The 14,292-nt window shown below is 51.2% G+C and overlaps 3 protein-coding genes and 1 non-coding gene across 4 annotated transcripts; 3 read left to right on the plus strand and 1 right to left on the minus strand.

The window, feature by feature from the left end:
- The first annotated feature begins 67 nt into the window (after positions 1–67).
- NCU03422 (hypothetical protein) lies at positions 68–2,875 on the plus strand. The gene is made up of 2 exons (XM_950667.3): positions 68–148; positions 226–2,875. The coding sequence occupies exon 2, from the start codon at positions 994–996 to the stop codon at positions 2,599–2,601; it is 1,608 nt and encodes a 535-aa protein (XP_955760.1). The 5' UTR covers positions 68–148; positions 226–993; the 3' UTR covers positions 2,602–2,875.
- A 395-nt stretch (positions 2,876–3,270) lies between these two features.
- On the plus strand, positions 3,271–3,360 carry NCU15257. The gene has a single exon. It is a non-coding gene; the product is annotated as a tRNA-Phe (tRNA).
- Positions 3,361–4,056: 696 nt separating this feature from the next.
- NCU03421 (C2H2 finger domain-containing protein) lies at positions 4,057–8,034 on the minus strand. Its single transcript, XM_950705.3, has 6 exons — positions 7,534–8,034; positions 7,289–7,380; positions 6,116–6,797; positions 5,704–5,895; positions 5,560–5,639; positions 4,057–5,457 (listed from the first exon to the last, which is right to left on the minus strand). The coding sequence occupies exons 3-6, from the start codon at positions 6,191–6,193 to the stop codon at positions 4,593–4,595; spliced, it is 1,215 nt and encodes a 404-aa protein (XP_955798.3). The 5' UTR covers positions 6,194–6,797; positions 7,289–7,380; positions 7,534–8,034; the 3' UTR covers positions 4,057–4,592.
- Positions 8,035–8,149: 115 nt separating this feature from the next.
- NCU03420 (hypothetical protein) lies at positions 8,150–8,616 on the plus strand (the record flags this gene model as incomplete). The annotated part of the gene is made up of 3 exons (XM_950704.3): positions 8,150–8,359; positions 8,432–8,451; positions 8,529–8,616. 3 exons carry the CDS (start codon positions 8,150–8,152, stop codon positions 8,614–8,616), a joined length of 318 nt encoding a protein of 105 aa, XP_955797.3.
- Between the last annotated feature and the right edge of the window lie 5,676 nt (positions 8,617–14,292).

Below are 14,292 nucleotides of genomic sequence, written 5' to 3' on the forward strand. Positions count from 1 at the left end.
AAGTCATCTGCAACTGCGAAATCACATGGAAGCAAGTGTGTCAACCATCTTCATGCAGCTAAGCATGCACCTCGCTGCAAAGGGCACCACACTCCGCGGCACCCCAAGATCGGCGGAGGCAGCCAACATGTGAAGCATGTGATGAAATGTCCTGAAGCTATATTTACCACCACCTCCCACCCCCTTTCAGTTATTCAGTACTAATACTTGATCCAGGAAGTCCAGAGTAAGACTTGCTCGCTTTTGCAAATGTCGAGGTTTTCTCTCTCGGAACACCCCAAACATCTACTTTCTTTTCGGAGCAGTTTATCGTTTTGTCCGTCTCTCCTATATCCATGGTATACCCGTTATTCATCCGGACTAGAAAGGGAAAGAAACAGCCAAGGCTCTACAGCCCGGACCTTAGCCTCTCTACGATTGACCAGGGAGTCATATAATTAATACCGCCGTCTCTCGTCGTTAGGAGGTGCCTGGGAAGAAGTTGGAACCAGCGACAAAACTACTTGGCTCGCGAGAAGATCAGATGACAAAGCGTACCTTTTCCGTTATGTCAGCATGTTATCTCGAGTACCGATGATCGATAAAGGAAAGGGAGTCAGGGACAAGGTGATCGACTTTGCAAGGATACGCGCACCTGGGACAACGACAACAACAACAACAACAACAACGACACCCCCCGCATACCACCCGAATGACATTCTCTGTATCTCAGCCCTCAATCGCTGCCAATTAACCAGACAGTACCGCAGTTTGAATCAGCGCGTCCGATCCGGAAGCTTATTGATCTCCTCTCTACCGTTGTTCAGGTTCACCAGATAACACGACTTTAGAAACTGAATTATGAGCACAAGCACCACCTCCTCTCATAGTTGAAGCACGCTTCAACAAACCTTGTTCTCACCTCTTTCCTGGATTCTTCCCTTCACATGGATTACGGGCTCACACAAGACTAATCAGCCATCCCAACGGTACCACTTCAAGAGAATCTACACGATGGCGTCCCGATACATTCAAGTAGCCACGCCGCCCTCCAAAAACGCCATCCTCGAATCCCTCGTCGAACATGTCCGCGCCCGCAATGCGCGCTTACCGCCCGGACGCGACAAGATGGCCTTTGGTGCGTGCGAACTCAAGGTGGAAATGCCGCTGCTTCTCAACCAGCCTGGCGCGCCCCTCCCGTGTAGGGAGTCGCCCGCCGAGTTCGAGACCGTCAACGCCCACTTTTCAGCCCAAATTCACGCTTTCTTCAACGCACTCCACGCCCTGGAGGACATGGCAGACAAAGCGTCCTCGGACGACCTGAACCTCTGCCGCCCAGACGAATGCCTTCGGCCCGTCATATGCGTTTCCAACCAGTCCTTCGAACCCCATCTAGACTGTTTGCACCGCGCCTTCCACACTCGCCGCCTCACCGTCCAGAATCCGGACAGCCTGCCCCTCTTCAACCGCGTCACTCAACTGCGCATCCTCCCCGACCGGGATGTCACCTTTGACCCAATCAACATGCGGCCCGTCTCCTTACGCATGCCCCTCGAACTCACCACCCGCCTGCCTCAACTCCGCGAGCTGGACTGCCCCTGGCTGTGGGAGCGCCTTCCCGTTGCCTTCACATCCAAAGCACTGCGCATCATTTCCCGCGTCTGGGCAGGTCCTTGGCGAGATGACCGCGCCGAGTTCGCGCGGGCTGTGCGTCATGCCATGCCCTTGTTGCCGTCCTCCCTCATCAAGGTCCGTCTCTGGTTTTGGAGGCCCAGCTCCCATGGGGACGAGGTGGACCAGGCGGCGCAGATGCCCGACCTTGTTGGCACGTCGTCGTCATCGTCCTCGACCAACGAGTTTGGAAGCATGGACCCTGTGTCTCTTGGCTTGCGGGACCTGGGAAGTCGCCTGGAGGAACTAGACGTCCGCGCGCTCATCACCCCCGATCTTTTCCCTTCCGGTGGCGACGGTCCGTCATGGTCACACATGCGGCACCTCAAGGTGGAATTCCACCCGTGCGCGCCTGACGGCAGCTGGTACTTTTCCGGCCCGCGAGGGGAGGATCCCCACGCGACAGGGTTCGCCATCACGAGGGAGGAGCACTACCCGCCCGGCTTGGAAGACGACGACGAGACGCACCAGTTGATGTCCGACGAGGAGGAAGAGTACTGGGGCGACGCACCGGATATATACGACCTCCGCAACCCCGACATGTTCCGTCTGCGCCCCATCGCGGAACGCATCAACCCTTTGCTCTTGGCGTTTGCCTTGTCCCTGCAACGGCAAAAGATGCTCGCCTTTCGAGACGCCGAGCTGTTCACGTGGCTTACGTGGCGGCCCTCCAAGGAGAGGACGAAGGAGTATGAAGGGAGTGATGACGTGTCTCCAACTTCGTATGAGGAGGAGACGGTGATGTTCCGATGGGGGGTGAGATACGAGGCGCCTGCTGTTGGAAGAGATGGCAAAGGAAAAGTGACGTGGCAGGTCGGTGAGGACTGGAGGCCTGAAGACGAAGTCATCAAGGCGTTTGAGCATCTTGTGTGCGGCGATGGGGAGAACATGGAGTGGAAAGCGTTTGAGTTTGTGGAAGAGAGGGAGGAGGACCCGGAGGACTATATCTGATTCCCATCAGATGTGACCACAGTCGAACCTCAAATTCAATCAACGAAGGGCCGACAGTCGCGCTCATCGCTACCGACAAGCAGAAAAGAAGATACAGCCAACTTCTTTGATCGATTCCTGTCCATATACTCCTCCTCCTGTATGGTCAAACTTGTTGCTACCTCGCTAGCTAGTAACCAGCACCATTAGTCACCCTTCCCGTACCAAGCACTGACACCACTACAGTACGCCTCACCCAATGAATAATTCGTCACACACAATCGCTACTGAACGCCGGAATCCACGCCAAAAACACTGCTTCAGCGTACGTAGTCCTCGCCTGGCTCGCCAACGCCGTCGTGCAAGAGAGGCGTCAGTCACAAAGGGACCACCTTACTTTCTTGTTTGTCTTTTCTTCAACGCCTCTTTGATTTTTTCGGTCCCCCCCCCCCCCCCCCCCCTTTTTTTTTTTTTTCTCTCCGTCTTCTATCAACCCTTTCACGTAGCGAAACCCTCCCGAAAACCATTGCCGCCAAACCACAAAGCGAGTCCCACCACCAACAAGCGACATCAATGAATTATTTGGTTGGCATCACACTCGACAAGTCACACTCAACCAGCCACACTCAACAACACACAGCTTCACTCATAAGACCCACCGCCACCCCATGTCTTCAAATCAAACAACTAGCGGGTTTAGCTCAGTTGGGAGAGCGTCAGACTGAAGTCCACTTCACTCAATAAATCTGAAGGTCGTGTGTTCGATCCACACAAACCGCATCTCTTTTTGTCTCTTTTTTTTTTTTTTTTTTTGGTCTTTTTGGGGGGTTTTTTTTTTTTTGGCTAACCACTTACTTACTTTACATACTTACTTTTACTCTACTTCCCGCTCTCTTCTTCTTTTCTTTTCTTTCTTTTTCTCGTTTCATTTCATTTCGACACCTGCCTGATCTTATTTCTATACCATTCTCCTTTCATAGTGTGTTCACTTCTGTGAGCAGTCATCACACAGCACACATCACACCCCGTCGAGGAACAACAAGTTGGCGGAGCAAGCGCACACTTTGTCTAATGCTCCGAGTTATCACGGGCTACATACATCCCAAGTATACTTTCTGCGAAAAGGCATGAAGACTTCGAGGAAATTGTTACACTTCGAAATATATTATAGTACATTCCCTAAACCATTAAGCAAGTGCAAAAGATCCCCTTAGTTTCAAGATGTTTCCTGCCTAGCTCACACTCAAACCAAGCCCAAGCTATCGGTCCATCCAGCAAATATATTCGTCTCGGTCAATCAAAACACCTCACGATCTTTTACCCGTACATGTCTTCTGTTTTCTCAAGACGTTCTTATTACATATGCGCGTTTTCTGTTGCTTCACTGTTGCTTCATACCCCTTCCTATTCCGAATCACTTTTCTTCACCCAGTTTTGCCCTAGTAGTCACAGCTCAATATTCCTGGGGTATTGTATCCGAGTCGCATTATCTCTACCAACTATCCCTTTCCCTTTCCCGCCCCCGTTGCTTCCATCCAATTGATCCTTCCATCTTACATTTCCATAGCCCATCATGGTCTTGTCATGTCATGCCATGCCCTTGATATACATACAATATCAATCTCAAGCCAACGTGAACCACTAATTATAACAGACAAGGAAAATTACAAAGAAGCGAAGGATAAGGACCAACCATCCACCAAGCCAAGCACAACCAAAAGCAACACTCCTTCCCAGGGCTTCCATTATGCAAACAAGTGTGTGTGTGTGTGTGTGTGTGTATGTGCGTGCGTGCGTGTTTTGAAACTTTCAGGTATCTCATATGCAAAAAAACCCACCAAATCCCATGCCCGAATGATTAAAAAGACAACGAAGGGAAGGAAGAGCAGTGGAAAAAAAAAACCGTACGAACAAACTCCGGGAGTCCAGGGAAAGAGAAAAAGGCAACCGCAAGCCGAGTTCACCAATTGATGAACTGACCGCGTTTTTTCTTCCTTTTTTTTGTTCTTTTTTTACAAGCCAGCAAACCTCGCATCTGGCAGCGTCATTCCCGGATTGTTATCGTCGGCAGTCGTTTCGACCTTGAAAAAGTGGTCATTGAGATCATCACCGACAAGTCTCGTACCATAGATATGGCCCGGCATGGGCTGCAGTGGCTGCATGGTTCCAGTACCGGCAGAGACTGGTACCGGCGTCAAGGGCTGCGACGGAGAAGGCAGTGAGTACTGACGCTGATCCTGCTGGCCCTGGTTCTGAGGCATGCCCCATGATTGCTGCTGTTGAGGCGGCGGATATTGACTGTTAAAGTCATTCTGGCCGGCCAGCATGTTGGGTGGCGCCGGATAGGGTGAGAACATCCTGGGAGCGGTATCGTTGGAGGTCAGCACACGCGGATACTGGCGCTGGCTGTTTTGGAAACCTGTCGCCCATGGCTGTTGTTGAGCGGACTCTACAGGCGAAGGTGAGTAGCTGCTGAAGCTGCCCTGCTGCGGCATCTGTGGGGTTATCATATTTGGGGGAGGCGCAGAGTAGGAAGGCACCACCCTTGATGGCATATAGGACATGAGCTGTGGTATCTGCTGCGACCTGATCTGGTTCTGAAGGGCGATCGACGCTTCCTGCAAGTTTGGCAGGTGCGTATAGTTGTTGAAATTCTGGTTGGACCAATCACCTTCCAAAGCAGCAGGCGAGTAAGCAGTGCTATCAGCCGGGCTACTATCGGTGCTGGCTGTAAGCTCGGGCGGTGCCGACATGTGGAACTGATCGAACCCAGAGCCGAAGCTAGGGTGTAGTTGCTGCCTGGGCGTCATGGAGCGATTGATACCACCCCGATGGGAGTTGGTATGGTGCTTGTCTCTGGTCGTTTTTCTGCAGAAACTGTTAAAATGGCGGTTAGTGCCGCAGATGGGGGGAGCGACATGGGGAAAGGAATGGAGGATCGTCAAGGAAGTGTGTTTTGGAATCGCGAGAAACACTTACGCTTTGTTACAGCCGACATCTTGGCAACGGTATGGCTTTTCTCCCCTATGGATACGACGATGTCTGGCCAAACTCGAGGACTATTGAACATACAAAGTCAGCGCTTGAGTCTCTCATCTCGAGCGATCAGTGAATCTAGCTTACGTCGGCGAATGGCTTTCTGCATTCAGGAACTTCGCATTGGTGAGGCTTTTCGCCTGTGTGCGTTCGAAGGTGTACGGTGAGGGCACTGCGCTGGATGAAGCGCTTTCCACAATCTTGCCAGTTGCATCCGTATGGCCGTTCGTTTGTGTGAATGCGGTGGTGTCTCTGAAGATCCGACTTTCTGTTGAAACGCTGGGTGCACGAGAGAGACCAAGTCAGCGAAAATTCACGATGAAGCCTTTTCCAATAACGACTGGCGTTGCTGCAATGCGGCACCAGAGGCGCCGATATAGAATGATATCCAAGAAGCTATCCCGAGCCATGGTCTCGAGCGACCAACGGACGAACAAGCAAACGAAGGGATGGACGGCCTGTGCAAAGAAGCTTCAGAAGGGGGTACTCAGTAACTAACCTTGCCGCAACCCTGCCAGTCACACAAAAATGGACGAGGCCTCTCTGGGTCTTCAGCCATGATTTGAAAGAGTTCCATACAACAAACGTCAAACTGCCTTTGCGCTTCGGGTCGTTGCTCCTTTGGTCGTTGGTGCTCCTGGACGGAAAGATCAAAGCACAAAGTTTTGCGGGCGGACGATGGTCGTGCACCTTGGAACTTGTTCTTATAAGGTGGTTGTCCTCGTGGATGGATTCGCCTCCCGCTATGGACCGGAAGAGTATCTGGCTGTAGGAGGTAAAGAGCGGGGGAGAAAGTGTGAAGGGATATACCTGGGTGGGAAAGAGAGTAAAGTTATGAATGATAGGGAGCTGGACACCGAAAGTCCGGATAGCCTGGAGCTGTCTGCTATGTTGCGTGTGCGGCGGCGCTCTGCTCCGGTGGGCGAGCCACAAGTGCGTGGTTATGGCGAGTGGCCAAAACCGTCTGAGGCCTGGCTCGGTGTGAAGAGAAGGAATGTGATCTGAGCAAAAGGCCGTGTGTGCCGGAATATTTAACTTGCTGGGCGTGAAGATGAATCCGACGCCAGTGTCGTTATTGTCCGCTTCTTCGGCAAGTTCTTCTCGTGTTTCTCTTGAGCGAATGAAATATACGACCTGAAATCACGACGTATAGGTACCGCAATTCAAATTGAACCAACAACCTAGAAACATAAACAACGGATTAGAAAGACGGAACTGCAGAAGATGAAGGTCGAGTCATTCGGTTTCCGGACGAGCTCCACGCGTGATGATAAACGTAGTGGATGGAAGGCAAACTGCCTCCTGGAGCTTTGACGTGGGGAAGAGAATACCGAGCCTTCTACTACAACACCGCGTGCCATACGTAGACACTCCAACGATGAGACGAAGGTCCTGAAGATATCAAAATAGATACGCATCAAAAGAGTACAACACTTGAGAGAGATCATCCAGTCGGCCACAGCACGTCCGACATGCCGATGCCAGCCTGGGGGTCCGTGTCGACTAAGATCCTCCGCCCGAGATCAGAATGACGACATGGCCCCAAGGCTGCATGATGCAGTAGATCAGAAGGACACCGTTGAGTTTGGTCAAACGGTGTCTTTTTGAAACAGAGGGGAAATGGTGGAAAGGAGAGCCACTGAGAAAACGTAACTGAATCGCGGTCACTCACCAAAATGCTCGTTGACAAGGCCGTGCCCTGGACACGAAGTCGTCCAAAAAGGTTTCCGTGGAGATACGTTCACAGGTGGTGACCCACAAGAGCTAAGATAAAGTACTTGGTTAGTGGACAAACTACAAACGATCAACTCAGCCGGACCTATGATCCATCATGGCCTGATACTAAACACGGAAGTCAAGGCGCACACTAGCATGCCAATGGTGTAAATCTTCAAGCTTCTGAACGTTCCAACTCACCCCAAAATGTAATTCCTGCTACCGAATGAGAGGAGTATCAGGAGATTCCGTTCCTTCTTTGTAAAGCAACGAGCAAGTGTCCGAGTTCGTAGTCGTGTGCTGAAGTATGCGTTTTCTCTTCGCTTTCGATCTCGTTTGAGGTTGTCGTTTGGTAATCGTGAAGTGGTGTGTGTGCACTAGCTGCTTCCCAAGTTCGGTAATAGCAAATGATTTGACAGAACAATTCCAACGTTGTTCAAGATGGTTGTCAACCCCTTGTCGCCAAACTCGTCTAAGTCACACGTTACTCGATTAACGCAGATGTCTGATATCCGATCTTTCAGTGGTTTCTGTTGATGTAAGCAGCGCAGCCGTCATGCGGGTTGGCGCGTCTGGCATATACGTGGTGGATAAACTGTCTGTAAGGCAGGCGCATAAAGGTTCGTAAGTAGTGAGCGAATGTTGGTGCGTTGGCTTGCAGTTATGGGCCTATATGCACAAGTTGGTGGTCACTCTAGTCGGATCGAGCTGGCACCTCGTTGGGTAAAAGGCACCACGAGACCCTTTATGTGAAGCGTTGCTGGATCAAAGGGGGGGAGTCAAAAAGGCTGCGGTGCCTGTAACGGGTACGGAGACAATGTTGCAGCAACAAGCAACCCTGGGCGAGGAGGGTCTGGTCTGGCACCGGGATACAGATGTCCATTGTCTCGCCCTGTCCCCTTTTTGGTATAACCATTTTTTCCTCACGACTGTGCACCATTTGGGCAGTCTCCCGCAACGGCCCAAGGCAAGGGGGGTAGTGCATGGGCCGACTACCGAACAAGGTCCGCCAGGGGTATCGGTAGGGGTGAGTGAGTTGCAGTGGGTGTGGCAGAAGCCCACGAGCTGCGGATATAGGAGGTACTGCAATAGTATGTAGGTAAGGATCCTATGCGAACTGTAAGTGGTGTGGTGCTAGGCAAAGTACGAATCTGGCATAAGAGTCTGGAGCCATACTGGCAAACCTAACCTACTAGCACCCAGGCCCCTTGCTTTGGTAATCTTGGGCGGAAGCTAAAGGCAACCGACGAACCACCGAGACAAAGAAGCGAGAGCCAGGGATGAAGCAATGACTTGATGGTGCACTAGGGTTAGGTGAACTTCTTGGATAATGCTGGCGTGGCGGCATGTTGATATCTGGATGTGTCCACTTTGCAATCTCCGGGGAGAAGCGATCCTCAAGAGTCGGGTTGCCCTGGGTACCTAGGAAGGGCCTGGCCAAAGGTATAGCCTCCATCGATGCGATGCGATGCGATGTCATGCCCTGGGGAATATCTCTGGCTTGCAGCCACAGTGCCGCCGCGCGCTTTGCTTTTTCCTCGGCTGTCTACTTACTGTAAGTGGGAAGTGCTTTCGTTGTGTACAAGTACCAACCCTAACCTGGTCGGCCGGCTGTGCCCTCAGGGGAGGGGACCCATGGCTCGACTATGCGAAGCATATCAGCTGGATGGATACCATGTGATGCAATAGAAGCTGGGTCCGTCGCTCGAGGTTGGTGAAGCTTGGAGGAAAGGATGTTGATTGAAACGCGGAGGATTGCGCTAGACGATAGCTCCGATTGAGGAGACTGACGAGGAAGTTGACGAGGGGACCGGGAGTACAAGGCCAAGTGGACCCCTCCGCATGCAATTGACCCATTTCACTGGCTGTGAGAAGCTGACAGTAGTGGAACCTCCTGTCTGACAGCTGAATTGCTGCAAGGACGGAAAGTGGGTGGATGGCGGATTGACATCGCATCCACAGGAAGGTACATAGTACACTACATTACGGCACTCCCGCCGAACGTCCGCAGTCAGGAACACACCCAACTGTCAGGAACTTTGAACAGTCGGCAACATCCCGTCGCTACGAGGTGGACTTCAGTTCCGCGCTTGATGTCAGCTATGCTTGCTTCCCTTGGGACGGGAGTCTTGAACCGGAGCAAACAACTGTGTACACGTACTGGGCAAGACATGACAATATGTCGATGCCAGACATCCCAAAAGGAGACTTGACGATGCAGCTTGAAAAGATGAAAACAATGAAGGTGTTGGGTACCTGTACCTATAGAGGTAGGCAAGGTACCTAAAGCTAGGTAAGAGACACGGAATGACAGACAGAAGGAGTGCCCCGAGAACCCCGAGGGGCCTGCCCTGCGACTGGGCCAGGCCTGGAGCCACCTACCCACACAGAAAGTGCAAGAGGTCCCTTCGAAGCGAAGCCCGCGACCTGGAATGGAGGGGTCCCACCTTTCCGCTCCACACTCACCCTTTCCTAATCGGGAATCAGACTGCACGGCCAAGCCAATTGTAGAAGGGAGTCGAGCCTATGAGACCGACCGGTGTGCAAGGGGGCCTGATCTTAAAACCAAGGGGCCTGCTAATATCGCAAGGGCGATAGGGTTTTACTGTAACCAAATGTTCCTTCCACGCCAACGGCGACATCACCTCTTGCTTTAAGCCGTTCACTGCCACCTCCTCTGTTCGTTTCTCGCTTCGTTCAGATGCAACCTGAACATCTATCGCCATGGGATACATCCCTGACGTTAGTATAAGAGACTGTGTAAATTTGGCGACCCGTTTTTTGGGGGGCAATGGCATCAGTTGTTGAACCGTGCCTCGACTGGGCGGAGCCGAAAGACAAAGAAAAAAAAAAAAAAAAAGAAGAAAAAAAAACCCAGCCAACCGACCAATCCCGCACTGTCAGCCATCCCGTTGCGGTAGTCTTCCCGCTCCGTCAGCGGCCCGCTTGTATTCCTGACCTTTGATGTCCGTCTCCACGTCGCACAATCTGGCATATCGTATCGTATGCGAGTCGCCGGCGCCGGAAATCACAATGCTTATCTCCTTCGCGATATGAATACTTTTGAACGATCGCGGCGCATCCTCGTCCAAAAGAAACTCCGCAAAGAGCTTTGATCATCTCCGGGGAGTGGATGGGCTAAGCCGCACTTGATCTACTATACCTGCCTTCTCACGAACGACCTTCCGCATTTGCCATGTCTCCTAACTGAACGGTATTTTGAGTGCTACGGTAGTCTCACGACTTCCGGAATAGATCTTAACTGCTGTCGTGATATCTATATATCAAGCACGATTAATCAATTCGCGTCTCGCGCTGTTTTTTGCAATAGGCCGATGCGACACTATATGTTGAGCGGCGGGCATATATACGCACAGGGTACCTTAGTTATAGTGCTATGCCGAATGTGTCGCAGCAGTGTAGAGCTTGCGTGGTGGTTTCAGTGTACCGGCTGTTGACGTCGTGACGGAGTCTCAATATCGTCTTTTTCGGAACCTCGGCCGGAGTTCGGCCTGTGAGTGTCTCGGGAGTCTGCCGAAGGGTGTCGGCACGAACGGCAATTCCTTTTTTGAAAATTGAAACACGCAAGAGACAGTATACAGTACGCCTTTCTTTTCTTTTTCTGTTGTTTCTCTTTGGAGCGGACATAACACCAGAAAGGGATTAAAAGGGTGGACTCCCCTTTTCCCATGTGATGCAGTTCACTCTCCTAAAAGTTCCGTTAGCGCGGTACTTACCGAGTGCTCTTTTACTGCTTTCAGGTGGGTTTTGCGAGAGTCCTGGCGTAACAGCGTCTACACTACTACTAGTCTGTTATCGCCAAGCTGTAAATCGAGTCATGTTCTACCATCGTGTGTATGTGAGACATATTCGCTTGCCGATCTTGGATGTAAGGTGGTTTGAACCAATAGGAACGCTGAATCTCCTTATCCTTTCCCCTGCCAAAAAGAGGTTGCAAGTGTTAACGCTAACAAACTTTCAAGCATTGAACTACACTATAGCGCCCCGTGACTACACTACACGACACTACATTACACGTAGAGACGGATTGCGCCAGAATGAAGCCTTGTCTCGCAACCTCCGTCGTTGATGATCTACCATAAACTTCGTGTTTCGTTAACTTTAGCTCAAATGTCAAAGCTACGAAGATCGCATCGATCGGACCTATCATGTAGCGTAGGTAGGCCGGCAATGCTGATTTCAATACCGACAGTCTTGGCACGCTGTTGCGAAAGTGACCGCAGTGGTGTGGGAATAGGTACTATACCTCTAGTTAAGTGAGATGTTATCCACTACCGATTTTTTCTCGGCGTCAATCATGTCATTTGATCTCGCTTCCATCTCTCTAGACATACGCTACTGATCTACGAAGACGGGGTCGGCAAAAGACAATATCGGACCATAGTAGGTGGGGCACCTATAATTCAATACTGGTTTGTTTCTTAGTTTGGTCTTCGGCCATAGGTTGAACATGGGAAGTTTGGGGCTCTCATTGGCCTCCAAAGAGAGAAACTGGCCTCCGTTTGAAGCGTCACAGGACAATAGCCAGGGTGGAAAACGCTACAGACTCAGGGCCCCCAAGACTGGATGATAACAGGGGGTGGTCCTCTTTCAGTACCCGTCTGTCTGAAGATCGAATGCTTTCCCTACAATTGGTGGCTCTAGAGTAGAAATGGCCTTTTTTTTTGGTGCCAAACTAACAAACAAACCAGGGTTAGATTGTATGACTGTCAAAATGAACACCCTGTCTTCCCCGTATTTACACGCACGGACGGATCCACGGATGGCTCCACGGAAGCCCGGTAAGGCACGTGGAACCGGATGCCGAACGAGCCACGGAGCCGAATGGACCAATTGCAAGGGATGGAAAAATGTCCGTCGGTACGTCGGAGCTGGACGGGAGACACGCCGGCTGCTTGTGATAAATTTCGGGATATGGGATATACCTGCCCAATCTGGTGGCAAGACAAATTACCTCGGCCAATTTGAGCAGGAGGTTTTTGGACTTGGGTCAAGGATGGACGGCAACCGCCGTGTCTCTTCATCTCGCACCCAGCTAAGCGCAGTGATGAACCGCTGACCAAGCGGGGGCAGCGGATGAAGCTTACTCGCCTGGGCTAGAAACGCCTGGCAGTCTTGATGCAGACGCGGCTCATAGTGTCGGGTTATTCACCAGACTCGGTTAAATTTGCATGTCGCTTGTTGTATATTGGTTTTGGGGATTCGAGGCGGTGTGATAACGAGTAAGTACCCTTCTTTGAAGCTATATCCAGTGTGACTTCAAGTTGGATTGCTAGCCGGCATCGAGGATAGCCATGTGAGTCGGTATGCCTCCATTCATTGAACGTTGGCGTGATCTCTCGCGATCTGACATTGCCTCGGAAGAGAAAAAAGAAAAGAAAAACAAACCTGAAACTTCTTCACATCCCCCCGATCTGCAGTGTCTGTGTACCCGCAAGTCCCCAATGTATCAAGGTTTCGCGGAGTAAGATGTCTCCGGCTCACAACCCTGAGCAGCCCTGCTCCTCTTCGATCTGCAAGTACCTACGATAATATGCTGATGTCTGTTTGTGCGCATTAGGTAGGGTTGTGCGTAGACCGGTACATAGTGTGGTGGAGCCGGTGCCGGTGTGCCGGTATTTCCGAGGTTCTTGAAGAGGATTCTCGCTTCGAGAGTGCTTGGAGCAGCGGGAAGCTAGTCGCATCGATGCGATGCAGAGATGATGATGCAAAGTGTGGGAGTCGATGAGGCAGACCTTCCTGATCAGGCGGGCAGGGACGTAGAGGTAGTAGCACTAGAGCATACCTCTACATTGTGATGCAGTCAGTAATTGCCCCTCTTTGGGATTGCGCGCTGGGAGTTGTTGTCTCAAAGGAAGAATGCTGCACCCCAATTCGGATTGACGAAATCCAAGTGCCGCTTCTCAAATACTGGAACCGGGCACTGATTTTCCATCACGGTATGGTCAACTAATTAAGGTGGTCGATTTAAACTTTTAGGTGCTGACTGTGCGACGGGACCGAAGATCACTTCTCGTCACTTGTCGGCCATTGGAAAGGAGGTATCGTCGGGATGGCTTGAGCGGGCACATTACGGCTTGTGTACATTTGCCGCTCCTATTGTCAAGCAAAGCGGTAGGCTCACTGATTAGGTATTTTCCTCCTTCATGAGGGGGTCCAAAACGGGAAAAGAAAAAAAAAATGGTTGCTCTGGGAGTCTGGGTGAAGAACGTCCATAGTACCCTAGCTACTAGGTAAAGTTGCGTTGATTGGTTGTCGATGGAAGGAAGACTCAGTGCAGTGGAAGAGAAATACAGCAAAACCCCTTGCAGTTGCAATGCAGTTTTGTGACCGATATTTCTTGCAATGGATAAGGTGTTTGCAGGAGGGGCATCCAGCGCACAGACCGCATTGTAAGTAGGTGCCTGGGCCACCAAAAGACCACCGAAAGACACTGCGTAAATGAGGGGGTCTCTGAATCCCAGTATGGGGTTCCAAGTAATTACTCTACAAAAACTTGACCCATGCTAATGCAAGAAACGAGTCGTTGTCTTTGCAGCTAACAGTTAGCAGTCTCAGTACTACATATGTATGCCTCCATGAATCTGGCACTCGGTGGTGCAATAAGTGGGGAGCTAGCATCAGGGGCAGTTGCAACTGCAGGAGTTTTTAGTGTGCTGTAAAATGCAACCTCCCTAAAGTGCAAATACCCCACAAAATGCAAAAGAATTCTGGCAGCCCTAATTGCTTGCACTTTCAGGGGTTTCTACTGTAGCTGGGGTTGGCTGGCCCTCTTCTTCTCCCCATAAAAAGAATGCAAGTGCTCGGGCTTTACGCAGGAGGAGGCGGCAGGTGGGTCCACAGTCAGCAAGTGCTTACAAGTTAGGTATAAGTCGGGGTTAAATGCCCCTGTTTTGTGCCTTAGTTCAGAGCCAATTCTACGTCCCCACCATCATAGAA

This window comes from Neurospora crassa, linkage group II, assembly GCF_000182925.2.
Source record: "Neurospora crassa OR74A linkage group II, whole genome shotgun sequence".
Taxonomy (NCBI): domain Eukaryota; kingdom Fungi; phylum Ascomycota; class Sordariomycetes; order Sordariales; family Sordariaceae; genus Neurospora; species Neurospora crassa.

What these genes read in the sequence shown, in the direction of transcription:
- NCU03422 (XM_950667.3), top strand. Translation starts at nt 994, where the DNA reads ATGGCGTCCCGATACATTCAAGTAGCCACGCCGCCCTCCAAAAACGCC.
- NCU03421 (XM_950705.3), bottom strand. Translation starts at nt 6,193, where the DNA reads ATGGAACTCTTTCAAATCATGGCTGAAGACCCAGAGAGGCCTCGTCCA. An exon ending in ACTGGCAGGGTTGCGGCAAG is followed by an intron (nt 5,896 to 6,115) that starts GTTAGTTACTGA and finishes TCGTGCACCCAG; the next exon opens with CGTTTCAACAGAAAGTCGGA. An exon ending in GCAGAAAGCCATTCGCCGAC is followed by an intron (nt 5,640 to 5,703) that starts GTAAGCTAGATT and finishes TATGTTCAATAG; the next exon opens with TCCTCGAGTTTGGCCAGACA.